This window comes from Eubalaena glacialis, chromosome 1 (genome assembly GCF_028564815.1).
Source record: "Eubalaena glacialis isolate mEubGla1 chromosome 1, mEubGla1.1.hap2.+ XY, whole genome shotgun sequence".
Classification (NCBI taxonomy): domain Eukaryota; kingdom Metazoa; phylum Chordata; class Mammalia; order Artiodactyla; family Balaenidae; genus Eubalaena; species Eubalaena glacialis.
The window spans coordinates 228,979,636-229,007,560 of NC_083716.1; the positions used below are offsets into that span (position 1 = coordinate 228,979,636).

The window sequence follows — 27,925 nt, forward strand, 5'->3', positions numbered from 1 at the left end:
TGTGACAAACCGCAGTGACAACAATGTAGGAAGACTGAGAACTGGCTTCACACACGGGCAGGAAAAAAATCCATGGTAGCTTAAATTGTGTATCTGTGGCCAAGTAAACAATATTTATCAGCTAAAATCACAGTAGCGACTCTCCATCAGTCTAAGTATATATTTTTCTGGCTGCTATAAAAAGAAAGGCAGATTACTTGAATAAATATTTCCCAGTTGAGATGCATTATAAAGTCTTTTAAAATGGAAAATGGATAGGGTAAAGAATTTATATTTACTCTTGGGTGGGGAGAGGGTGGGAACTAATAGAAGAAAACATTCCAGGTGCTTCTTAAAGCTACAGGCAAGTGAATTTTGGTCAAGCTGTTCACTGTGTAATGAGAGAATTATAGGAATCAGCAACGTCATCTAGAATTATTGGTGATTAAAAACAAAGCTGTAGTGGCAGGGTTTGCTCCAATCTCGTTTTGATCCTTTGAGAGGGTGTATTCTTGGATTTGGATAAACACAGTAGAATTTAAATAACAGGTGACAATCTGGACAGTGAAATAAAGATCATATTGGAAATAGCCCCCCAGCACCTTGTGTTGAGAGACACTTTCTCATGGGTCTCTTTGATGTCTGGCTGGGTATTCCAAGAACAGAGGGTCCTGACCCACCCTCACTCGGGCTATTTCTCAAGGTTGTGTTGGCAGCGGGCAGCCTGACAGATACAGTGCCTCCCCCAGTAAGAAAAGCAAGCTGTCTTGCAGGTTAATGTACAGCTGTTGTATCTCAGGCTCAGAAACTGCAACCCACCATGTGTGCGGCATCCACTAGCCCCTCTTATATCACCCCCGAGACACTTGGGTGACACAAGGAAATGATGCAAACCAACATGAAACTCATGCTACTTGCGGCACCATAAATAATCAAATCCTTTGTTTCTGACCCAAGAATCTTGCTTCTGCCAGCATCCGTAAAAGAGCCACAGGTGAGCTTATTCCTCTGTAAGTAGGGTAAACCCCACACCTGTCACAGTTCTTGACACCTGCCGACACTTACCTGGACTTCCTGGAGCTCCAGGGAGCCCTGGTGGCCCTGGTCTCCCTGGAGCGCCTCTTTCACAGGAATGGCCGGGTGGACCTGGGATCCCTGGAAACCCAGCACTTCCCTCTCTCCCTTTGGGACCTTTGAGACCCGGGAATCCGGGCATGCCAGCTGGCCCTGAAATGATACAGTTCATCTGTGACACTGAGGGCATAACACTAACACTACATAGACGGCCTACAGTGGTATTCATGTGTATCAATACTGGAGGTAAACATTTTGATCCCGCCTCTGGGCTCCAATGAGTTAAGCCTCTGAATGGAATTTCTTATCATAGATCGTAGTGAGCTCCAAGTGCACGGTAAAACCATGCATTGCTAAGAGAATTACTTGATAAGGTTATGTAGACAATATAGAAGTTGCTTATGCAAATTAAAAATCCATGCAATTCTTCCTGATTTTCATTAACCTCTAACATTGCGGCAGGCTTGACACCAAACCACCACAATGCTTGCACGTCCAGTTTGTACTGTCTGAATTTGCATTCTGTAAACGATTTCATCACTCCAACTCTCAAAATTTTTATTTATTGGAAAGATAGCATCATGATCTTCAGGGGGAAAAAAGTCTTCCATAATTCTACACCCTAACCTAAAAATCTATTTTATATTTTAATGTTTTCATTGTATTTTGGTTCATATGTTTGCATTTTTAAAATAGTAATCCCAGTGCACTTTCAATTGTTGGGTTATTTAATACTGCATGTTAATATGCAAATGTTTTCCATTTTACTGTAACCTTTGCAAATATAATTTTAATTGTTAATAGCTGAATAGTATTCCTTTGAGTGTGGTGTGTGAGTGTGTGTATGCACGTATTACTTAACTCTCTTTGCTGTTTTCAATTGTTCCTCTACTGTGAATAATACTACAACAGTATTTTCGTACTAACCATCTCCTGTTGAATTCTTCCCTTAAATACATTTCACAAGTGAGATAGTGGGATTACTGGGACAAAATTATTTTCATTGACTCACATAATGTATTATCTTGTTACGTTCCAATTAAATGGGATTTTGTATATGAATGCTTCTGACTTACAAACTATTGGATAAGCTCTCTGAGGACAAAGAATGTGGCTTATTTCCCCGCCTTCCATTTTCCCTGTACTATTGTACTATCATGGGTACCTAATAAACACTGGCCCATCCATCATTAGAAAAGAACCAGAACAGTGTTTGTAAAAGTCTGATCTGGGGTCCACTTTGGGTCACCATCCCCCAGGGGTTAAAGTTCAGACTGGACTGCTGGGCTCCACCCAGTTCTGATGTAATGAATCACAATTTCCGAGATTGGGGCCCAGAAGACGGTGATGTTAATGACCCCCACCTCTACCCCTGTTTTTTTGGGGGGGGGGTGGTATTTTTAAGTACATTAAAATCTGAAAACCTCTGCTGGGGATCCTGAAGGATCCATAGCGATTTCAGAAAAGAATGTGAATCAGTGCCAGGGCCATCTCCCCATCTTAAGTTTCACTGTCCTGCCTGCTACCCCTGCTGGAATGAAAGTCCCTCTATCCTGTCACCTGTCCAAAGAACACAGCGTCTGCCAGGACTCAGCTCGTGCCTAGCTCTCCCCTAGAGCTTTCCTTTGAATGCCAGCCCCCCCTGCTTTGCCCCAGGGAGCTGCCCTTCTCTGACAGCCTGCCGTGCCCTCCTTCAGCCTGGCAGTGGCAGTGGGCGGGTCACCCAGTCTCTGCTCCTCAGCGCTAACATACTGTCCTGGAGTCCAAAGCAGGCAGATGCCTGGTAGCTGCTGAATCAAACTGAACAGACTGAGCCACAGTGAGCTGGGTTTGAAAACAACCAATAAAATGCAAAGGCAACACTGCGGATGCAGGTTATTAGAAATGTAACCACTGCCCATGTACGAAGGAAGATGCCTGACTGAAAATTTTACATTCTAGATTTTTAAGGCAAGATAGTCTAGACACTCTTCAGGGACCTGTTCCAGAACCGAGCTGGCTTTATGGACCACAGGAAGAGCACAGCCCTCATACCTGCAGCCCCCGGTCGTCCGGGATCACCTCTGAGTCCTTTTGACCCTGGTACTCCTAAAAGACCCCTCTTTCCTGGGGGTCCTGGGTAGCCAATAGCAGAGTCTCCCGGAGGTCCTTTCTGACCATTCACTCCAGGTGAACCTGGAGAGCCTGGGGGCCCGACAAGGGAGGACCCCTTTTCACCTCCAAAACCTGGATCTCCCATATCACCGTGAAAACCTATTGAACAAAAAATTGTTTAAATTGTTACATGTACAGATATAGAACCAATACACATATAAGACTACTACTTTGATAAAAACACATTGTTTTAAAATACAGGGATACCTACTAAAATTAAGAGTAACTTAATAGGCAATACTGTTTTTTGCCACCTTTTGTCAAAATGAATTGTAACTCCGTGTTTCCTATAAGCCAATGACATTTCCCTAATTGCTTTCGTTTACTGGCAAAGAGTCTGTCTAGACTGAGCAGTTCCTACAACATAATGTAATATAATAATGATATAATATAATAGCCTATAACTCATGCTCCAGGGTTAAGGAGCCCTGAGACATCACAAAAGTATCATAACCTAGAAGTTATCGAAACATAGCTAAGAGCTTACTATATCAAGAAAAACCATTCCCCCACCATCTAGGGATCCCTGGGCCATTTGCTGACTAAGATCATGAGACATTCCTAAATGAAAAGCACTTATTTACCAGGTGGACCAGGTATTTCTGAGATTCCTGGTTTGCCACGTTGACCCTTTTCCCCATCCAAACACCTCAACCCAGGAGCTCCCCGACGACCTGGAAATCCCTTCGGACCTAAACAAAAACAACAAAACACAGACACAATAAAACGCAAATCAAATGAGGACAAAATAAGATGATTTTTAAAATAAAATCTATGTTAAGTCTTTCTTAGGGTATTTCTACTTTATGGAAGTACAGGTGGTGCCTAGCCTGGTGTTTATAAGTCTTGTGCTCCAAATAAGCTTTTCATAGAGATTGTGTTAAGGTACTTTCGCAGAAGCCATACTGTAAAGAATTCTTTCTGAAAGCCTTTGGGATGTATACACCATTCAGATGAATCTTTTGATACCTTCCCATGCTGAGTCTCAAACACAAATATGTGAGGACAGCCTTCCTTGTAAGAGGACAGAGGTGGTGGCCAGTGTGTGGCTTGATGAGAAAGCACCGGAATAAAGACCAAATCTATTTCCCTGCATCTTACTGCATTTGCCCTTAAATGAAGTACAGGCAAAAAGCACCTGCAAAAGGAATTGAGATTTTTTTTAAAACCTTCTGTGTTTTCCTACAAGGATATCTAAGCTAAAATAACTTATAAATCATAAACTTCAAAGGAGATGCAACTGCTAGCTGAAACTTTGAGTGTTCACTTCCCTTGAGGCTGAAGCTGCTGAAAGTGACCATACATGTTTTTTATCCATCCACGACAGGTACCAGCAAATGTGAAGATGAACGTACAATCAGTCAACCAACCATTCTTCACTCCACTGATATAGAATTATATTTCCACACCCTTGCCACTGCCTTGTGGTGGGTGGCCTGTATTTCCCACACTTTGATCCAGGACTTGGCCATGTGACTTGCTTTGGCCAATAGGATAGTAACACCATGAAGTAATAAGAGGTGTGAACAGTGCCAGTGAAGCTGGGCCCCACCCTCTGGCACTTCTGCAGCCACAGGAGCAGAGCACACCCTGGCCTCACAATGAGATGCCTGCTGCAGACCTGACCTGACCCAGAGCCAGGCACGAAGCCGATAGAGAGCATCTTAGATCAGCTGAACCCCAGCCAACGACAGACCCATAGGCAGAAAATAAACATTATTTGTTAAAGCCCACTGCAATTTGGAGGTTGTTACACAACACTACTGTGAAAGCTAGTGGTTATAGAGGGCAAAAGAGAGTCATTCATCATTCAACGCTTAAACACTTTTTGTATTGATAGTTACGTAGAACAAGAAAGGTGACCTTTAGTGGCCATGCTAGTAGTACTTAACAGGTCAATTTAAGTGAACTCTAAATAAATAAAAAAAAATTAGACAAAATCCCTTATATAGATCTAGGGTTTAATTCAGCTATAAATAGGTGATTGAGTCAAGTGCAGTGGTTGTATGAAAGTGTAATCAGGGGTGTAGATGCATGGGCATTTTTCAGAATGTTTCTGGTCAGATATTTGGGTCTCTTGGAAAGCAGAATAGAGTAAAACTTATAATCAGTAAGCAAATGATCAACTTTCACTCTCGGGGCACAAGTAAAGAAAGAAGATATAGTTTTAAAATGCTCAAAGGGCAATCATTTTTGCTGATATGTGATCAAATCAAGGTAAATTCTGTTGCACAGAAATATTGTTCAGAGTGTGTTTGGTGGACGGCGGACCCAAGGGGAATGGCTACAAATGCTGTTTCCCGATAGTCCCTCAAAACTTTATAATCAGGGTAGAAATATCCTAAATAGTTCCCTGAGGATTTGCTATTGGTTTATCTGTCTTGACAGTTCTTTTAGTTGGGAATGTGTATGACAGTAACTTCTCCTTGATCGTACCTGGAGGTCCATCAAAACCTGGCGGGCCTGGCCTCCCAGGGTAGGTTACGTTACAAGGAATTGTATCACCTGGAATGAAAAAAAAAAAAAGTGGCATTCACATAATTGATAGTCCAATGCAACGTGAATCTCAATGACAACTCGATCAAGATACTTCTTCATACAGTATATGTGGAATTCAAAGGAAAAGAAGACTCTCGAGTCTCATTAGGTCACCTGAACTACGTTTATTTTGAATTTCTAGAAGATCTGTCCTGAAATCTGAACTTCAACTGTCAGACAGTAATAGACAGAAGGGGAATAAGAAAAATATTGATTCCAAGAAATATCAGTTTAATTACTTACAAAAAATAATGGATGTATAGACCCATGGATGTCTAATACAATGGAATCGGAAGCTTTGATAAATCATGAAATAGCAGCAAGCATCCAACACTGAGTCCCGAAGATTTGACTCCTAGCTTGGATGTGGGGGAATTGTGCAGATGAAGAGACTGGGAGAGATACTAGTAACAGCTTCCGTTTACTGAGGGCTTGCCATGGGTCAGGTGCTTCAAATATATTGTCTCTGGGGGCTTCCCTGGTGGCTCAGTGGTTGGGAATCCATCTGCCAATGCAGGGGACACGGGCCCGAGCCCTGGTCAGGGAAGATCCCACGTGCCGTGGAGTAACTAAGCCCATGTGCCACAACTACTGAGCCTGTGCTCTGGAGCCCGCGAGCCACAACTACTGATCCCATGTGCCACAACTACAGAAGCCCACGCGCCTAAAGCCCGTGCTCTGCAACAAGAGAAGCTTCCGCAAGGAGAAGCCCGCGCACCGCAACGAAGAGTAGGCCCAGTTCACTGCAACTAGAGAAAGCCTGCATGTAGCAATGAAGACAAAATGCAGCCAAAAATAAAATAAAGAAATTTATTAAAAATATATATATATACTGGCTCTTGTTTTTCTAATGACTTTGCAATGTGGTTTTGTCATCCTTCATTTCACTTGGTAAAGAAAATAAAATTTCAAAGTTGTGCTCTGAGTTTTCTTCTCCTTTAAAATGGGATGTTTCCCTTTTATAACAGAAATTACATCTCATAATGTATTACACCATAAGCTGTTAAATAAAAAACGTACCATATGAATAAAAATAATGTTATATTTTGATGGTTCCAGACCATGATCTTAAACCATATCAAATTCCAAGGTATTTGTCTTTCTATGTTGTCAAAGCAAGAACCAAACATATTACTATATTATAAAATTTCACAAGTAACTATGTAACTCAAGTCATATGCACATATTACAAAAGAGAAAATCTTAAATCAATCTTTTTCCAACCTTTTTAAAAGTTCTGAGCTATAAAACTACAAGTCACTTTATTGTTTGAAATCCAAATAACTGTCAAATATATTTAAAATCCCTCCTTTTTTTCTCCCTAGAATGCCTACAAATGGGTTTTCATGGACAATGCTGTATTTTTAAAATGAAATATTAGTGTTTCTATTCAAATAAAATGCATAATCTCAAAAGACAGTAAAAAAAGAGAGATTTTGAATATATACATGTATGTAATTTTAAGAGTCAGATTGTCCACATTGATACTGAGAAATGAATGAAAGGCAATTTGCCAAACCAATAAATCAGCAAAGACATCTTAGCATTTTAAAGATTTGTTTTAAGTATTGATTGTGCTGTAATGCTTTTATTTGTTTGACAACATTCAAGGTTTGAACAGTGAATTGTGGGAATTTTATTTTAGAGGTTCTACCATAACTGTAATAACTTTGCCCAGAAGAGAGGCTTACTTTAGTTTCCATGATTTCACTTGACATTCTGCCACAAAAACATTCAAAATTACCTTTCTGACCCTTCCAGCCATCAGGGCCCCTCTTGCCTGGGCAGCCTGGAGCTCCTGGTTGCCCTCTCTCTCCTGGTGGACCAGGAAATCCCAGTCCTGGAGGCCCCCTAGGTCCTGCTCTGCCCGGGGGGCCTGGTGGTCCAGGAGGCCCTTTATCACCTGGGGCTGCATCTTCATGATCTCCCTGAGAACATTTGCATCAAGAGTCAATTACCAACCCTTGAAAGGCCATGAACTCAAAGCATTCATTGTCATTGTAGGCTACAGAAATGCATGCAGAAAGCCAGTTAATTCTAGAAGTTACTTAATAGCAAATGTAATTTTAAATAATTAACTAAGATTCTTCTTAATGTTTTACATACATATTTACAGACATATATATATGCTCTTGATGTGTGTTTTATGACTCAAAAACAGAAAATTATATGTGTTATGTCTTAAATACAGAATAAGAAATTTTATTTAGAACCACTCTGTGACAGAAAATACAATAAAATATAGAAATGCATAAATTAAGGGAAGTGGTGGGCTTACAAACTAAATAAACTCTTATCTATTAGAAACATTTTTTTCTGCATGATTGTAAGACACAGGGATGGACTTTGTCGCCCTCCACCTCTGTGGGCCAAGGGCTGACAAATCCTTTCTCCTCCTGCGTAAGAATTTGACTTTGGTTAATGGTCTAGTTCTGCTCTTCAGGAATCTGCATAAAAATGGATGTCAACTGCGTTACTAGACCACATTGCTTATGGTAAAATTAATCCCTGGCTGCAAAACTTGCATCTGGTCTGGAAGAACTATAAAGACCTGTGTGGAGCCTTTGTCAGGGCTTCCTTAAGAGGTGGCTCCTGTAACTGGCAAGTTCCTTGTGGGGTCCCCGCAAGCTAGCTGTGTGGTGCAGATACTCCCGTGGAGAAGGAGGCTTTCAAGCCCAGGCTGCTCTCACTTCTGCATATGGGAATCTCACTGCCTTCACCCCAACTGAATGAAAAGCTGCAAGGACTCTTGTGTATGAGGAATGCCTGACACTGCCCCGCAGGCAAGTTGAGGGTCACGCCTTCTAGCCTTCTGAGAGGCCTGGTCCCAAATGTGGTCTATGAGTCTGAATTGTTTCAGACTCAGTCTGACACTCTAGAGAGATTCCCCCGTCCCTAGTGGGTGTTATAGAAATTCCTCTCCCAATCTGATCTGTAAATACACTTCGGTTTTTCAGTTAGGTTAGTACATGATGACAATTATCACTCAGTGACGTTGGTTTCTAAATACAGCAGTCCCCTGCTTATTCACGGTTTCACTTTCCAAGGTTTCAGTTACCCACGGTCTGAAAATATTAAATGGAAAATTCCAGACATAAACAATTCACAAGTTTTAAACTGCGCTCCGTTCTGAGTAGCATGATGAAGCCGTCTTGCTCCAACTCACTAGGGACGTGAATGAACCCTTTCTCCAGCATATCCTTCAGTTAGTCACTTAGTAGCGTCTGGTTATCAGATTGACTGCAGTGGTATCGCAGTGCTTGTGTGCAAGTCACCCTTATTTTACTTAATAACAGCCCCAAAGCACAAGAGTAGTGATGCTGATAATTCAGATATGCCAGAGACAAGTTGTAAAGTGCTTCCTTTAAGTGAAAAGGTGCGAGTTCTCAATTTAATAAGGAAAGAAAAAAGAATCGTATGCTGAGGTTGCTAAGATCTATGGTAAGAATGACTTTTATATCCATGAAATTGTGAAGAAGGAAAATGAAATTTGTGCTAGTTTTGCTCTCACACCGCAACCTGCAGAAGTCATGGCAAAGTGCTTGCTAAGTGCTTAGTTAAGATGGAAAGGCATTAAATGTGTACAATAAGATATTTTGAGAGAGAGAGACACTACATTCACATAAATTTTATTACAGTATATTGTTATAATTGTTTTATTTTATTATTAGTTGTTAATCTCTTACAGTGCCTAATTTATAAATTAAACTCTATCATAGGTATGTATCATAGGTATGTATGGGGTCGGGTACTATCCACGGTTTCAGGCATCCACTTGGGGTCTTGCACCATATCTCCTGTGGATAAGGGGGGGACCACTGTAGTTTCTTAAGTGGAAGAATGAATGAAACAGGGATTACCAAATCTAAAGCAGAGAAGATTAGTTATAGACTCAATATCCGCTGAAAGACCAGAAAGCTATAAATACCATCTAACCCAACTTCCAAACTTCCGTCTCTTATTCACATGTATTTTATCAGATAGGATTCCTATAAAATCAGAACATGGTCCTTCCTTTTTACAACACTCTCAATGGCAGGCTGCATGATCTGGTGGAAATAGCATGTACTTGAAATAAGAAAGACTGGGTTTTCCCTCCTGTTTAGCCTACTTGATAGATAGTTGACCTTGAGTAACATACCCTAGGCCTCCATCTCCTTACTGTAAACTCTCAAAGATAATTATTCCTCAGAAGACAACAGTTACGAGTAAAACATCTAGCTCAGTTTGTGTAGCATTGCAAGCATTCAAAAATACCTCATATGCCAAGATATTTTAAGTTCCTGATTATGTCTCATAGTCTTTTCTCATGAACTTCATCAGCTACATGTGGTCTCCACCCAAAACATGTTTGAAAAATGCAGAATTATCATTTATCAGTGGGACCTTCCATCAGCCAATACGTCTATCCAGTGGATCTGCACTAGTTCATCCCTTCTCGCTTGCCACTTCCCCTCATGTGCTTCTTCATCAGAGAACAAAACTGAAGGTAATTATCAGGACCTGTGTGCTATCCTCCACCCTACAGAGTCAACTGAACAGACCTGAAACCAGTGGGGGCTTTGTAGAGACAAGGGCCCCAGAAGGAAATAAGCACCACGAGAATAATATAAAGACTAGGGACAGAAAGTCTGGCTATGATGAACTGCCACTCAGGATTTTAGACCATCTGCAATAATCCATACCTTTTATAACAGCCATCTTTTTGTGGCAGTGAATCAAAGGTGACTCTGATTTACAGCACGTTGACACTTTACTGTTCAGCTTTTTTAAACTGAGAAGGGGAAAACAGACACTTTGTGACCATGTAAGAGAGTGAAACTCTATAGCAGGAGAAGAATTATACACACCAGCGGTCCTGGGTCCCCTTTTTCTCCAGCATATCCATCTTGACCGTGTTGTCCCTGCTGCCCTGGAAATCCTGGGGGCCCATCAGGACCTCTTTCTCCTTTGTGCCCTGGTAACAAAGGCCGAAAGAGTCAAGCCCTTCTCAGCAATGGATGAAGTAGAAGGAAACAAAGGACTAAAGATAAAGGCAATGACCATGACTCTGGGCTGGTAGAGGTTCCTCTCAGTGTCTCAGTTGACTAAAGTCACACGAAGACAATCATGCAAAAGTCAAAGGGGAGATTGACAAGTGCCAAACCCATTGAATCTCTTATTTGGGAAATGTTTCTTTTCCTGTTCTGACAAGGAGGTTGTGTGTGGAGGTGCCAATCCCTACAGCATCTTCCTCTGCTTGTGTGACACCAAACACGGTATGCCATCCCCTGGCCACAGTGAGTGGGGGAATGGTCCATGGTTGGGCCCACGCCCCAGGCTAATCCAGTCCTTCCTGGACCTTTTTTTTTCTAACTGGAGCAGAAAGAGGTAGAGCTCTCTTTCACCTCTGGCTGTAAGAACTTGGAGCTACCTGGGGGCACGTACCCATAGCCCAGAGAAAACCAGACAGGGAGAAAATGCAGACAGTGCAAAGAAAGATGCAAGATGCCAAGACAGCCTTCTCATACAGTCGTCCCAGTGCAAACCATACACCTAACCTTTCAAATTTTGTTTAAGTCAATAAATCACTTCTCTAAAAACACTACTTCAAGCTGGGTTTTTGTCGCTTACAACCAAAATATTCTTGATTAATACAGGATACTATAAGGCAGTGAATAAATGCTAGGCAAAGCAAAGGAGGTCTTGTTTCAAACCCAATTCACAACAGTGAGGATTTGAGCATAGGATTTAGGCTCAACATTCACACGACTCCGAAGGGCGGGGAGTATTTTTTTTAAGCAATCTCAACAATCCCAAATCTTATTATAGAATTGATCTGCGGTCACAGGAGAAATTAATGCAAGAGAATGGTTCATACATCATTCATAAAATGGCAGGGAGCTACGTGATTGATTATGCTCACCTTTCACTCTTGATACAACCAGGTCACCTTTTTCTCCTTTGCTGCCGGGTGGTCCTGAGGTACCAGGTTTTCCCTTGGTAAAAAATACGAGGAAAAAATCAGTTTAACTGTGATGGGTCAAAAGTTATTTGTATACATCTAACCTCTCTCTTCTTTCCTTCTAAATCACCTGCTCTAGATTCTAGTTTGGTACTGTTGATGTCATTCTCTTCCCCACCTTCCAAGGGGGGTCCTGCCTTACAAAACTGAGGTTCTTTAACTGCATGTGAAAGCTGGTGGAATCTGAATAACGTCTGTGCCTGAGTGAACAGAAATGTATCACTGTCCGTTTCTTGGTTTTGGCAATGTACTACGGTTCTGTAAGATATTCATTGGGGGAAGCCGGGTGAAGTGTACATGGGACCTCTGGGTATGACTGTGCAACTTCTTGTGAGTCATAACATAAAAATTTATCTCAAAATAATTTATAATTAAAAAATTTAACTATCTTGAGTGTTGTAATGTAGAATTGGGAGGAAAGGAGGGGAGAGGTTAACCACAACAGCTGGCACTAGAGCAGAACACAGAGGTTTAGGAATGAACGTGATGAAAAACACTGTGATATTGTAGGACACTGATGAGCAAGAGGAGGCAATCTTTCTGTAATCAATGTATTTCCTCTGTATGGCAAGTAAACAACTGATTTTGGCCAATGGGCTCATCATCTTTTAACTTCAACACTGTCCTGAGACTGGACTATTTCAGTCATGGTTTTGTGTTACACATTATTAAATAGTAAGCCATATCAAAAATCTGTAATCCTACCTTTGGTATATTAGAATGACCAAGCATTACGGTAAGCACAGTTATAGAAGCACTGTACATAGCTTAAGGTCACTTATCTGGTGACCTCAATGATCAAGAAACATAGACAAGAATTTGGAAGGAGGTAAAAATGACTGAGCAGACCACTTGCTTTGCTTACATAGATGCCACTTTGTCTTTTTTTCATACAATCTTAACAGCATGGTCAAGCAAGCTTAACTATCTTTTTAACTGGCCTCTATTAGTTCATGAGCAGTGAACTACAAAGGGGGGTAGAGGTACAAGTAGAGAAAGGACAATGGCAGCATCAAACAATAAGAGCAAAGAAAAAAGCCTAAAATGTATACAACAGGTATCAAAACTAAAGTGGACAAAATGGTTGGGAGCCATTTAATGTAGAGAAAATACAGCTCCACACACTACTCAATACTCCCATTCAGAGCACCACCTAAACGAGCTCCAGAGACAGGTGCGAACCTCGGCTATCAGCGCGGACACCAGAGACGGGCATGAGACGCTAAGGCTGCTGCTGCAGCCACCAAGAAGCCTGTGTGCAAGCACAGGTCACTATCCACACCTCCCCTCCCGGGAGCCTGTGCAGCCCGCCACTGCCAGGGTCCCGTGATCCAGGGACAACTTCCCCAGGAGAACACACGGCGCACCTCAGGCTGTTGCAACATCATGCTGACCTCTGCTGCCACAGGCTCCCCCCACATTCCGTACCCCTCCCTCTCCCTGACCTGAGTGAGCCAGAGCCCCCAAATCAGCTGCTCCTTTAACCCCCTCCTGTCTGAGCGGGGAACAGATGCCAGAGGGCAACCTACACACAGAGGAGGGGCGAAATCCAAAGCTGAACCCCAGGAGCTGTGCGAACGAAGAAGAGAAGGGGAAATCTCTCCCAGCAGCCTCAGGAGCAGCAGATTAAATCTCCACAATCATCTCTGGAATACCTGAATAGACAACGAATCAACCCAAAATTGAGGCAGTGGACTTTGGGAGCAACTGTAGACTTGGGGTTTGTTTTCTGCATCTAATTTGTTTCTGGTTTTATGTTTATCTTAGTTTAGTATTTAGAGCTTATTATCATTGGTAGATTTGTTTATTGATTTGGTTGCTCTCTTCCTTTTTTTTATTAATATATATATATATTTTTTCTTTCTCTCTTTTTGTGAGGGTGTAAGTGTGTGCTTCTTTGTGTGATTTTGTCTGTATAGCTTTGCTTTTACCATTTGTCCTAGGGTTCTGTCTGTCCGTTTTTTTTTTAGTATAGTTTTGAGCGCTTGTTATCATTGGTGGATTTGTTTCTTAGTTTGGTTGCTCTCTTCTTTCTTTCTTTCTTTTTTTATTACTTTTTAATTTTTTTATTTTTAATAATTTTTTAATTTTTTATTTTAATAACTTTATTTATTTATTTTGTTTATTTTTTCTCACTTTTCTTCTGCGCCGAGTGGCTGACAGGGTCTTGGTGCTCCAGCCAGGTGTCAGGCTTGAGCCTCTGAGGTGGGAGAGCTGAGTTCAGGACATTGGTCCACCAGAGACCTCCCGGCCCCACGTAATATCAAATGGCGAAAGCTCTCCCAGACATCTCCATCCCAACACTAAGACCCAACTCCACTGAACGAGGAGCAAGCTCCAGTGCTGGACACCCTATGCCAAACAACTAGCAAGATAGGAACACAACACCACCTATTAGCAGAGAGGCTGCCTAAAATCATAATAAGTTCACAGACACCCCAAAACACACCATCGGATGTGGTCCTGCCCACCAGAAAGACAAGATCCAGCCTCATCCACCAGAACACAGGCACCAGTCCCCTCCACCAGGAAGCCTACACAACCCACTGAACCAACCTTAGCCACTGGGGGCAGACACCAAAAACAACGGGAACTACAAACTTGCTGCCTGCGCAGAGGAGACCCCAAACACAGTAAGTTAAGCAAAATGAGAAGACAGAGAAACACACAGCAGATGAAGGAGCAAGGTAAAAACCCAGAAGAACAAACAAATGAAGAGGAAATAGGCAGTCTACCTGAAAAAGAATTCAGAGTAATGATAGTAAAGATATCCAAATTCTTGGAAATAGAATGGAGAAAATACAAGAAACGTTTAACAAGGACATAGAAGAACTAAAGAGCAAACAAACAATGATGAACAACACAATAAATGAAATTAAAAATTCTCTAGAAGGAATCAATAGCAGAGTAAGTGAGGTAGAAGAACGGATAAGTGACCTGGAAGATAAAATACTGGAAATAACTACCGCAGAGCAGAATAAAGAAAAAAGAATGAAAAGAATTGAGGACAGTCTCAGAGACCTCTGGGACAACACTCAACACACCAACATTCGAATTATAGGGGTCCCAGAAAAAGAAGAGAAAAAAAGGGACTGAGAAAATATTTGAAGAGATTATAGTTGAAAACTTCCCTAATATGGGAAAGGAAATAGTCAATCAAGTCCAGGAAGCGCAGAGAGTCCCATACAGGATAAATCCAAGGAGAAACACACCAAGACACATATTAACCAAACTATCAAAAATTAAATACAAAGAAAATGTATTAAAAGCAGCAAGGGAAAAACAACAAATAACATACAAGGGAATCCCCATAAGGTTAACAGCTGATCTTTCAGCAGAAGCTCTGCAAGCCAGAAGGGAGTGTCAGGACATATTTAAAGTGATGAAAGGGAAAAACCTACAACAAAGATTACTCTACCCAGCAATGATCTCATTCAGATTCGATGGAGAAATTAAAACCTTTGCAGACAAGCAAAAGCTAAGAGAATTCAGCACCACCAAACCAGCTTGAACAACAAATGCTAAAGGAACTTCTCTAGACAGGAAACACAAGAGAAGGAAAAGACCTACAATAAAAAACCCAAAACAATTAAGGAACATACATATCGATAATTACCTTAAATGTAAATGGATTAAATGCTCCAACCAAAAGACACAGACTGGCTGAATGGATACAAAAACAAGACCCGTATATATGCTGTGTACAGAGACCCACTTCAGACCTAGGGACACATACAGACTGAAAGTGAGGGGATGGAAAAAGATATTCCATGCAAACGGAAATCAAAAGAAAGCTGGAGTAGCAACTCTCATATCAGACAAAATAGACTTTAAAATAAAGACTATTACAAGAGACAAAGAAGGACACTACATAATGATCAAGGGCTCAGTCCAAGAAGAAGATAGAACAATTGTAAATATTTATGCACCCAACATAGGAGCACCTCAATACATAAGGCACATGCTAACAGTCATAAAAGGGGAAATCAACAGTAACACAGTCATAATAGGGGACTTTAACACCCCACTTTCACCAATGGACAGATCATCCAAAATGAAAATAAATAAGGAAACACAAGCTTTAAATGATACATTAAACAAGATGGACTTAATTGATATTTATAGGATATTCCATCCAAAAACAACAGAATACACTTTCTTCTCAAGTGCTCATGGAACATTCTCCAAGACAGATCATATCTTGGGTAACAAATCAAGCCTTGGTAAATTTAAGAAAATTGAAGTCATATCAAATATTATTTCCAACCACAACATTATGAGACTAGATATCAATTACAGGAAAAAATCTGTAAAAAAATACAAACACGTGGAGGCTAAACAATACACTACTAAATAATCAAGAGATCACTGAAGAAATCAAAGAAGAAATTAAAAAATACCTAGAAACAAATGACAATGAAAACACGATGACCGAAAACCTATGGGATGCAGCAAAAGCAGTTCTAAGAGGGAAGTTCATAGCAATAGAATGCTACCTCAAGAAACAAAAACTTCTCAAATAAACAAACTAACCTTACACCTAAAGCAATTAGAGAAAGAAGAACAAAATATCCCCAAAGTAAGCAGAAGGAAAGAAATCATAAAGATCAGATCAGAAATAAATGAAAAAGAAATGAAGGAAATGACAGGAAAGATCAATAAAACTAAAAGCTGGTTCTTTGAGAACATAAAATTGATAAACCATTAGCCAGACTCATCAAGAAAAAAAGGGAGAAGACTCAAATCAGTAAAATTAGAAAGGAAAAATGAGAAGTAACAACTGACACTGCAGAAATACAAAGGATCATGAGAGATTACTACAAGCAACAATATGCCAGTAAAATGGACAACCTGGAAGAAATGGACAAATTCTTAGAAAAGCACAACCTTACAAGACTGAACCAGGAAGAAATAGAAAATATAAACAGACCAATCACAAGCACTGAAATTGAAACTGTGATTACAAATCTTCCAACAAACAAAAGGCCAGGACCAGATGGCTTCACAGGTGAATTCTATCAAACATTTAGAGAAGAGCTAATACATATCCTTGTCAAACTCTTCCAAAATATAGCAGAGGGAGGAGCACTCTCCAACTCACTCTATGAGGCCACCATCACCCTGATACCAAAACCAGACAAAGATATCACAAAGAAAGAAAACTACAGGCCAATATCACTGATGAACATAGATGCAGAAATCCTCAACAAAATGCTAGCAAACAGAATCCAACAGCACATTAAAAGGATCATACACCATGATCAAGTGGGGTTTATCCCAAGAATGCAAGGATTCTTCAATATACGCAAATCAATCAATGTGATACACCATATTAACAAATAGAAGGAGAAAAGCCATATGATCATCTCAATAGATGCAGAAAAAACTTTCGACAAAATTCAACACCGATTTATGATAAAAACCCTCCAGAATATAGACATAGAGGGAACTTAACTCCACATAATAAAGGCCATATATGACAAACCCACAGCCAGCATCTTTCTCAGTGGTGAAAAACTGAAATCATTTCCTCTAAGATCAGGAACAAGACAAGATTACCCACTCTCATCACTATTATTCAACATAGTTTTGGAAGTTTTAGCCACAGCAATCAGAGAAGAAAAAGAAATAAAAGTAATCCAAATTGGAAAAGAAGAAGTAAAGCTGTCACTGTTTGCAGATGACATGATACTATACATAGAGAATCCTAAAGATGCTACCAGAAAACTACTAGAGCTAATCAATGAATTTGGTAAAGCAGCAGGATACAAAATTATGCACAGAAATCTCTTGCATTCCTATACACTAATGAAAAATCTGAAAGAGAAATTAAGGAAACACTCCCATTTACCATTGCAACAAAAAGAATAAAATACCTAGGAATAAACCTACCTAAGAAGCCAAAAGGCCTTTATGCAGAAAACTACAAGACACTGATGAAAGAAATTAAAGATGATACAAACAGATGGAGAGATATACCATGTTCTTGGATTGGAAGAATCAACATTGTGAAAATGACTATACTACCCAAAGCAATCTACAGATTCAGTGAAATCCCTATCAAACTACCAATGGCATTTTTCACAGCACTAGAACAAAAATTTCCCAATTTGTATGGAAACACAAGAGACCCCGAATAGCCAAAGCAACCTTGAGAAAGAAAAACGGAGCTGGAGGAATCAGGCTCTCGGACATCAGACTATACTACAAAGCTACAGTAATCAAGACAGTATGGTACTGGCACAAAAACAGAAATATAGATCAATGGAACAGGATAGAAATCCCAGAGATAAACCCACGCACATATGGTCACCCTATCTTTGATAAAGGAGGCAAGAATATAGAATAGAGAAAAGACAGCCTCTTCAATAAGTGGTGCTGGGAAAACTGGACAGCTACATGTAAAAGAATGAAATTAGAACACTCCCTAACACCATGCACAAAAATAAACTCAAAATGGATTAAAGACCTAAATGTAACACCGGACACTATAAAACTCTTAGAGGAAAACATAAGCAGAACACTCTATGACATAAATCACAGCAAGATCCTTTTTGCCCCACCTCCTAGAGAAATGGAAATAAAAACAAAAATAAACAAATGGGACCTAATGAAACTTAAAAGATTTTGCACAGCAAAGGAAAACATAAACAAGACGAAAAGACAACCCTCAGAATGGGAGAAAATATTTGCAAACGAAGCAACTGATAAAGGATTAATCTCCAAAATATACAAGCAGCTCATGCAGCTCAATATCAAAAAAACAAGCAACCCAATCTAAAAATGGGCAGACCAAAATAGACATTTCTCCAAAGAAGATATACAGATTTCCAACAAACACATGAAAGGATGCTCAACATCACTAATCATTAGAGAAAGGCAAATCAAAACTACAATGAGGTATCACCTCACACCAGTCAGAATGGCCATCATCAAAAAATCTACAAACAGTAAATGCTGGAGAGGGTGTGGAGAGAAGGGAGCCCTCTTGCACTGTTGGTGGGAATGTAAATTGATACAGCCACTATGGAGAACAGTATGGCGGTTCCTTAAAAAACTAAATATAGAACTACCATATGACCCAGCAATCCCACTACAGGGCATATACCCTGAGAAAAGCATAATTCAAAAAGAGTCACGCACCACAATGTTCATTGCAGTTCTATTTACAATAGCCAAGACATGGAAGCAATCTAAGTGTCCATCAACAGATGAATGGATAAAGAAGATGTGGCACATATATACGATGGAATATTACTCAGCCATAAAAAGAAACCAAATTGATTTATTTGTAGTGAGGCGGATGGACCTAGAGACTGTCATACAGAGTGAAGTAAGTCAGAAAGAGAAAAACAAAAATACCGTATGCTAACACATATATATGGAATCTAAAAAAAAAAAAAAAAAAGTTTCTGAAGAACCTAGGGGGAGGACAGGAATAAAGAGGCAGACATAGAGAATGGACTTGAGGATATGGGGAGGGGGAAGGGTAAGCTGGGACGAAGTGAGCGAGTGGCATGGACATATATACACAACCAAATGTAAAATAGATAGCTAGTGGGAAGCAGCCACATAGCACAGGGAGATCAGCTCGGTGCTTTGTGTCCAGCTAGAGGGGTGGGATAAGGAGGGTGGGAAGGAGACGCAAGAGGGAGGGGATATGGGGATATATGTATACGTATAGCTGATTCACTTTGTTATACAGCAGAAACTAACACACCATTGTAAAGCAATTATACTCCAATAAAGAGGTTAAAAAAAATACACAACAACAAAATCTCAGCAGCCACAAGAAGTCCTCTCTGCCGGGCATGTACTAGTTATTTTATACACAGTCTAGATCAGGCACTTCAACCGTAGATGCCCACTGGGGGGCCATGCTCTTCCAAAAAGCAGGCGAGAGGGCATGGTGGAGACTCGAGCCCCCAGACCTCCTCAGCTTCTGGCAGTGGTGGGTATCCAGTGACCTGTGCTAAAAAGCTTCCAATTTCTCAAGGGCAGCCGTAAACATATTAATAATACAAAAACAAACACTATGAGGACAAAATGAAACACACTGGAGGTTCAGATTTAGTCCATGGCAGTTTGTGACCTTTGGTTTGTGCTGCAACTCCTCAGGGCCAGCGACCCTGGCCATCTGGTTCAGTGGTGTGTACTTTGTAGCTCTCAGAATATACTGCTGAATTCTTACCAACAAACTTGTAGGACAGGTGTTGCTACATCCATCTTCCAGGAACACCACCGAGCTCACAAATGTCAGAGCTGCTACATCCATCTTCCAGGAACACCACCGAGCTCACAAATGTCAGAGCTGGGATTTGAAGCTTGGTCCATGTACTCCTAAGCCCTATGCCTTGCAATAGAGCGTCGTGGTGGCAAACCCCCATCCTGGGAACTGCTCTCAGGCTAAGGCAATGAATACAAGGCTTTGGTCCAACCACAGAAAAAATTGCAAAGAACTTAAACCTACTTTTCTGTTTTCTACTTTCCCACAAATCTGTGGCTTCTGGGGCCAGGGACCAGCAGAGGAGAGAGATGTATGGCAGAGTGAGAGCACCCAAGAATGCTTGTCTGTGGGTCCTTCAAGCTCTCTCTTTCTGTCCATCCCTCCCTCCCTCCTTTCCTTTCTTGTGCCCCATGGTATGAACTTGGTCCCTAACTATGATCACAGTGAGATGAATTTAGTACAGAGAAGTCATATGGACAGAATCATACACAGAACAGAGACATCAGAAATATGGCCAGTTTAATGCAACATTGTAAATCAACTATACTTTAATTTAAGATAAAATTTTTTTTTAAATTAAGAGGTAAGCCCTGGAGCAACTGAATTACATAAACCTCCGCCAGGATAACCCTGGCTGAACTAGTAATCCACACTCCAAGATGTTAGCTCTGAGAAGCAACTCAATGTGAAGGAAGAAAAATATTTTAGAGCCAATAAAACCTTCACTATGAAGATTAAGTAACAACATAAAAAAATAACTATGGGACTTCCCTGGTGGCGCAGTGGTTAAGAATCTGCCTGCCAGTGTAGGGGACACGGGTTCGAGCCCTGGTCTGGGAAGATCCCACATGCCGCGGAGCAACTAAGCCCGTGTGCCACAACTACTGAGCCTGAGCTCTAGAGCCCGTGAGCCATAACTACTGAGCCTGTGTGCTGCAACTACTGAAGCCCACCTGCTTAGAGCCCATGCTCTGCAACAAGAGATGCCACTGCAATGAGAAGCCCGTGCACCGCAACGAAGAGTAGCCCCTGATCACCACAACTAGAGAAGGCCCGTGCGCAGCAACGAAGACCCAACGCAGCCAAAAATAAACTTAAAAAAAGATTGTTTTAAAAAATAAAAAACAAAAAATGACTATGATAAAAAGTTGAATTAAAGAAGCAGACAATAAAATGCAGCCTACTTAATACTGATAATTACAATTATGTTTATTCAACATATGCATATTAAGGACCTAACTTCTCGTTGAGTTGACAAGGTTGGTGCAGGAAGAGCTTAACCATCACCCTCACTTAAGGCTCTCAGACTGGAACCTTATTTTCATGAGATTTCCTGGGGAAAATGGAAAAGAGTGCACAGGGGCTGATGGTTAGGCTCCTGGCCACCCCAGGACTAAGCCCGTGTAATAAGGGCTGTCTCCAGTGATTTTATTCTGAGGGACCGCCCTGCCTCAGCCCGAGTCACTTGGAATGGTCTCTTGGAATGGTCAGCAGATAGAAGTCACCGTAAGATCTCATGCATCCTCTGGCATGAAATATCACGTAAACTCTGACAAAGCCAATATCTACAGCTCCACCCGATCTCTCATCTGGATCCCTCACTTGAATATCATCCCACAGCCTACTTGAGACCTCCACCTGCTTGTCTAATCGGCACCCCAAACTTAAAATGTGCCCGACAGCACTGCTTCCTTTCCTGCCCCCCACGCCTGCTCCTCACATTGTCTGCACATCTTGGCTCCATCCTTTACTTCTCTGCTTTTCATATCCCACATCCAGCCTCACAGCCAGTCTGTTGGCTCTACAGTCAAAATATACCCAGAATCTGACCACTTCCCGCCACACCCAACAGTAAGAGGTACACTTGTCCGCCATCATATTTCACCAGGATTACTGCAGCAATAGCCCAGCTAAATCTCCCTACTTCTTCCCTTGTCTCCTCTGGTCTGTTCGTAACAAAGCTACCTGAGTGATCCAATTAAAACTACTGTCAGACTCCTCTCTCCTTAAAACTCTCCACTGGCTGCTCCATGTCATCCAGAGTACAAGTTCGAAGCCAACCCACCTACAACGCTCCATGCTCTCCAACCCCTCCTAACCTCCAGCCATTTGACTTCATGTCTGCTCTGTCCCTCACTCTCTCCACGCAAGCCACACCAGATGGTGATGGCCTTTATTGCCATCGGCCATACTCTATATTCACCCGTCTATCTGTTATATGGTGTATGTCCTCCCAACAGAGTAGAGGCCCCAGGAGGGCAGAGATAGTGTTCTGGTCCCTGCTGTATCCCCAGCACCTGGAATAGTACCTGGAACATAGTAGGTGCTCAATAAATATTAGTTGACTGAACAAATGAATGAATGATGAATGAATGAATAAATGAAAGGATAGAGATGATTTTTTGTCATGAATATACTTATAGATTCAAGACATACAATATATATATCACTATAAATTGGAGAGAGGTACAATTGAATTCTATCTCTATCAGTCTCTTTTAACTAGAAAGATTGATACTGGGGAGAGTTACTTACTGGTGGCCCTGGAGATCCTCTGGCACCAGGAAGGCCTGGGTAACCTTTTTCTCCAAGCCGTCCAGGGAGTCCCAAGTCTCCTGTACTCCCTTGCCTCCCAGGAAGTCCTGGAGGGCCAGGTGGGCCTGAGGGACCAGGCTGGCAGGCACAGAGCCCTGTGCTTCCTAGACAGAGGATAAAAGGCAGCTTTGTCAAATTTCCTGAATGAAATCCCAATAAAGTCTTTACTATACAAAACCAATAGTGCGAATAAGAACAAAAAGGGTCTGATGTGCACAATTCTTATCACAGACGACTGATAACATGTGATGTGGAGAGCACAGGGCATGACCTGGGGGTAGCTACGGTCTATGTGGGTGGACATATCATTTCCAGAAAAATGGGGTGTTCTGTGTCTTAATAAACTCAAACTGACAAAATCTAGGGGAAAAGCCGATGTCTGATTCTACGGAAGAAACTTTGAAAATAAGAAAGTTTCTCATTTTTAAAAGTTTAGAAGTCTCTTATTTGGTTCCTACTAAAAAAAAAGGCTCTTAATTTGGTTCCTGCTGTAAAAACAACAACAACAAAATTGGTTAGAGCATAAACTCTGGGCATTTAAAGAATCCAAACAATATGTTAAGAGGGATTATTGATTGCATTGCACGTTACAGCTACTAATTCACTACAATGCATTTTCTAATCATCAGGACCTTTAGTTTAAAAAAATGCCTTTAGGATAGTCAAACTCCTCAGCTCTCATACCCACCTGACTCAGTTGGTCAAAAAGGCACCAAACAATTTAGGGTGTAGAAACATAGAGCTATAGGGATTTGATGAGTCTGGGAAAGATGGGACCCACAGAGAGAAACCAAAGTAAAGATCAATACTGTCCTATCTCTGCTTTTTTCAAGGAATTGAGAGGATCCTGTGGAAAAAGTCATCACTTTGAGGCAAATTTCATGGCAGGTAAGTGTCTCCTTTATACTGTAAGAAATGGATTTGACTTTTTGGTAAATTCTAATCACATCACAAGCACACAGTGAGTTAAGTACTCACAGGGGTAACTAAGGTGAGTGAAAAATCTAAACGAAATGACACACTGTACATTTCATAATGCCTCCCGATCCTCCGTATGTTGTTTTCTAGAAATTCTACTTTGATGCATACTTGCCTTTTTCTCCTTTTGAGCCTCTTCTTCCTGGAGGACCCACTTTGCCTTTTATTCCTTGTGGTCCAGGAGGCCCAGCACTACAATATACAACTTTCCAGTGGGAAAGGGGGCGGGCAGAGAGAATCACACAATTTTTGTGAACATCTGATATAGAACATCTGATATAGATCTGATATACAACAAGCAGAGCTTGGTGTGTTCGCATCCACACCATCCCCTCAACACCATTCTTTCTTCCATTCCTTTCTTATGATTCTTTCTCTCTGCTGTAAGAATATGTCTACAAATAGACCATATAATTGTCACAGCAAGTTTCTGCTACCATAACCATTGATAACACTATCCCTAATCTCAGCCCTAATTTAGTGGGTTGCAGAGCAAAGTAGTGGATAATAAAACAAACAAATATACCAAAACAAAACAAATAAATAAAAAACTAAAAGTATATGGCAAATATATTTTTCCCCTTCAATTATCAATAATTACCTAATAAAGAAAGCATAAAGCAGAGTTTGTAAAAGCAAAAATTCAGAGACATCTGATTAAAAATGATAGATAAAATGCAAACAATAAGTTCCTTGTCTCCCCAAATACCAGTAAGATAATAGACAGTAAAAGAATATTATAAAAAGGTATAATCTTTCAAGACAAAGAAAAAGAGAAACAAAAGCAAAAAAAAAAAAAGTAAAAAGATTTAGCAGACCTTAAAAAGCTGAATTCCAAGCAGGCTGTGGGGAAAGCAGAAAAAGAACACAATTTACCTAGAGAAATCTCTTCCAAAGTTCAAGAATTGGTACCTCTGAAGTAGAATGACAGTGAGACCCCAAACAGGATGATTGGTCAAAGAAGCAGATAAAAAGTAAGAACACCTTCTCAAAAACTGCAGCAGGAAAAAACAAACCCCCTCAAAATTGGAGGAAACAGACAATGCAGTAAGAAGAAATCATTAAAATAAACTATATAGTTTAAAAAGCAGGCAAGGGAAGGCATTTCATTCCCGAAACAGAAACAGGCTGCTGCAAAGGGAAACATTAAAAGGAAACAACAAAAAAAAAAAGAGAGAGAGAGAGAGAAAACAACAGCAACAACAAAATCCTCAGAAATTTTTAAAAAATGGTCATGAAAGCAGAAATTTAAAAATTCAGGAGCAGACTTGGAAGATGGAGTTGAGGAAGTCTACCAGAAAGTGTTACAGAAAAATAGAAAGGTGAAGAATAATAGAGTGAAGATTTGAAAAACAGACATGTAGGATTGATTCTCTAACAGACAAATATATTGAGTCCAGAAATAGAAAACAGGGGGAAAAAAAGGAGGACAAAATATCTTCAAAGAAATACTTCAAGGGCTTCCTTGGTGGTGCAGTGGTTAAGAATCCACCTGCCAATGCAGGGGACACGGGTTCGAGCCCTGGTCTGGGAAGATCCCACATGCCACGGAGCAACTAAGCCTGTGTGACACAACTACTGAGCCTGAGCTCTAGAGCCCGCGAGCCACAACTACTGAGCCCACGAGCCACAACTACTGAGCCTGTGTGCCACACCTACTGATGCCCACGTGCCTAGAGCCCATGATCCAAAACAAGAGAAGCCACCTCAATGAGAAGCCTGCGCACCGCAATGAAGAGTAGCCCCCGCTTGCTGCAACTAGAGAAAGTCTGCATGCAGCAACGAAGACCCAATGCAGCCAAAAATAAATAAATAAAATAAATACATTAAAAAAAAATACTTCAAGAAATTTTTTCAGAAATGAAGGATTTGTGTTAAATTGCTCCTAGTGCCTGCAAATGTACCCACACCGAGGTAAATCCCAGTGAAATATAAGGACATTGAAAACAAAGGAGAATTCCTATAAGCTTTCAATAAGAAAAGAGATTTTAAACAAAGAATCAAGTATCTAAAGGTTACTGGACTTCTCAGTAACAACACTAAAAAGCAATGGAAAGTGCCTTCAAAAACCTGGAGGAAAAATTATTCCAATCTAGAATTTTATATTCAACCAAACTATCAATCAAATTCCACAGTAGAATAAAGGTATTTCAAATAGTGAAGATACCCCAAATATACACATTTTCTCACAAAGTATAATGAGTAAACCATTAGAAGAAATATATGAGTTGTGGAAACAAAGGGACCCAGAGAGACAGAGAGTCAGAGAGACACAGACAGACAGAGAGATAGAGAATTCCTAGGATAATGGTGAAGGAAGATCTCCAGGCAGTGTCTCAGCATCAGCTTTTAAAATTGCAACCTGACCTAATTTAAACAGGTCAAAAAGTTCCAGATGAGATTTATTCAAAGAGATAATACTAGTAATGAGTTAAAATGTATGATTAAGAGATGTATACAATTCCAGACGGTTTGATGTTGAATTAGCAATAAGTATATTGAAAACCAAGCAAACACACAAAGATATGACAATTATTACCAAACTGTTATGCTGGGAAGGTAGTATCATATATTATTATATGGCTAAACTGGTGAATAGCATTTATATAACCCTTCTGTGTAAACACTGCATATTTATTTAACTAAAATTATGACGATAACTATATTGATAGGTTGTAGGAGTGGAAAATGGCCCTTCTGTGTAAACACTGCATATTTATTTAACTAAAATTATGATGATAACTATATTGATAGGTTGTAGGAGTGGAAAATGGCACATGTGTGGTGGTTGGGGAAAGAGGTGAATTCACCCGCTACAGAGGAAAGTCAATAGATAATGCGCAAACTGAAAAATTAAGAAATAGCAACACAAGTATGTTGAATGGCAATATAGAGGCAAATACCAAGAGATCCAGCTAATTGTGGGGAAAATATTGCCCCTGGGGATGAAGGAATAGGAGAAGGGGTTGCCTGGGATGGCAGTTTTTTCACAAAAGGCTTTGTAGAGCTGTTTGACTCTTAAGCCAGGTCCATACATGACTCTATAAAAATGACAACTACATTTAAAAAATAAAAATTGTGTTAATTTACAACATTCTATCATCATACTTAAATTCCCATCCAAATATTTTCACATAATTTAAGTGATGTGGTAGACCAACATCAGTTTACTTTTTTGTATTATTAATATTACTAACTTGGTTTATGAAATATTAGATAACTTTTTTAAAATTTGGAAAGTCACATTTTCTGAATGATACTGCAAATATCAAATGCAACATAAATGCTAGTGAATGTGAATGAAGAGCACTTTACCATCTGATCCTGGAGGTCCCGGCAACCCTGGCGCTCCAGGCAAGCCAGGTGGTCCCTGGTTGCCTGGTTTTCCTGGAGCAGAATCAGCTCTCCCAGGAACACCAGCTGCCCCTGGAAATCCTGGATGACCAGAAAATCCTCGTGGCCCAGGGGGTCCCATCATGCCTCCAAGAGAAATCAAGAATGAAAACCACACATACTCTCAGATTACATTTTTCTGTAGAAGAAATCAAAATCAGTACATTCTTCTTAGGCTGTGGAATTTTTTTAAGGAAAAAAAATGTAGTTAAAAAATAACTGAATATCCCAGCCGTCAGAATGCCTCACCTCCTTTGAAAGCACACAAGTGGTAATAAAGGTTTAGGGAATCAGATTTCATTACCTTTTTGTCTATTCTTTAGGATTATTGGAAAAGAAATATATATTATTTAATTAAAATTATTTTTAAAAATTTCCACTTTGATAACTTGATAAAAAAATAACCTGAATAAACACATTAGCACATGTAGTGAATTAAAATATGGACTCACAGAAAGACAAATACTGTATGATATCACTTACACGTGGAATTTTAAAAATACAACAACTAGTGAAAATAACAAAAAAGAAGCACATTCACAGATATAGAGAACAAACTAGTGGTTACTAGTGGGGAGAGAGAAGGGGGAGGGGCAAAATAAGGGTAGGAGATTAAGAGGTACAAACTATTACGTATAAAATAAGCTATAAGGACATACTGTAAAACAAGCGGAGTATAGCCAATATTTTATAATAACTATAAATGAAGCATAACCTTTAAAAATTGTGAATCACTATATTGTACACCTGTAACACATAATACTGTACATCAACTATAGTTCAACAGAAAATTTAAAAAATGAGAAAAAACTAAATAAGGTAATACATTAAATCATGTAGATAGGTACCTGGCATATCATTTTAAGCTGTTTGTTTTTATAATTATCATTGACTAGTAGAATTTAATGAGAAAACTGGTGCTGCCTTTTAGATACTAAAATGTAATATTTGGATATGCTTGAGATATGCTTACATGGAGACAG

General features: G+C 40.2%; 1 protein-coding gene across 1 annotated transcript in view; it reads right to left on the bottom strand.

Moving 5' to 3' along the window:
* Positions 1–27,925, bottom strand: part of COL4A4 (collagen type IV alpha 4 chain) — a 138,716-nt gene that overhangs the window by 44,265 nt on the left and 66,526 nt on the right. The window contains exons 19-28 of the mRNA XM_061187994.1: positions 26,865–27,029; positions 23,665–23,754; positions 22,512–22,675; positions 11,651–11,723; positions 10,596–10,702; positions 7,490–7,673; positions 5,644–5,712; positions 3,792–3,899; positions 3,088–3,306; positions 1,045–1,206 (exon numbers count right to left, since the gene is read on the bottom strand). Of these exons, the coding sequence (XP_061043977.1) occupies positions 1,045–1,206; positions 3,088–3,306; positions 3,792–3,899; positions 5,644–5,712; positions 7,490–7,673; positions 10,596–10,702; positions 11,651–11,723; positions 22,512–22,675; positions 23,665–23,754; positions 26,865–27,029 (1,341 nt within the window). The remainder of the gene's footprint in view (positions 1–1,044; positions 1,207–3,087; positions 3,307–3,791; positions 3,900–5,643; positions 5,713–7,489; positions 7,674–10,595; positions 10,703–11,650; positions 11,724–22,511; positions 22,676–23,664; positions 23,755–26,864; positions 27,030–27,925) is intronic.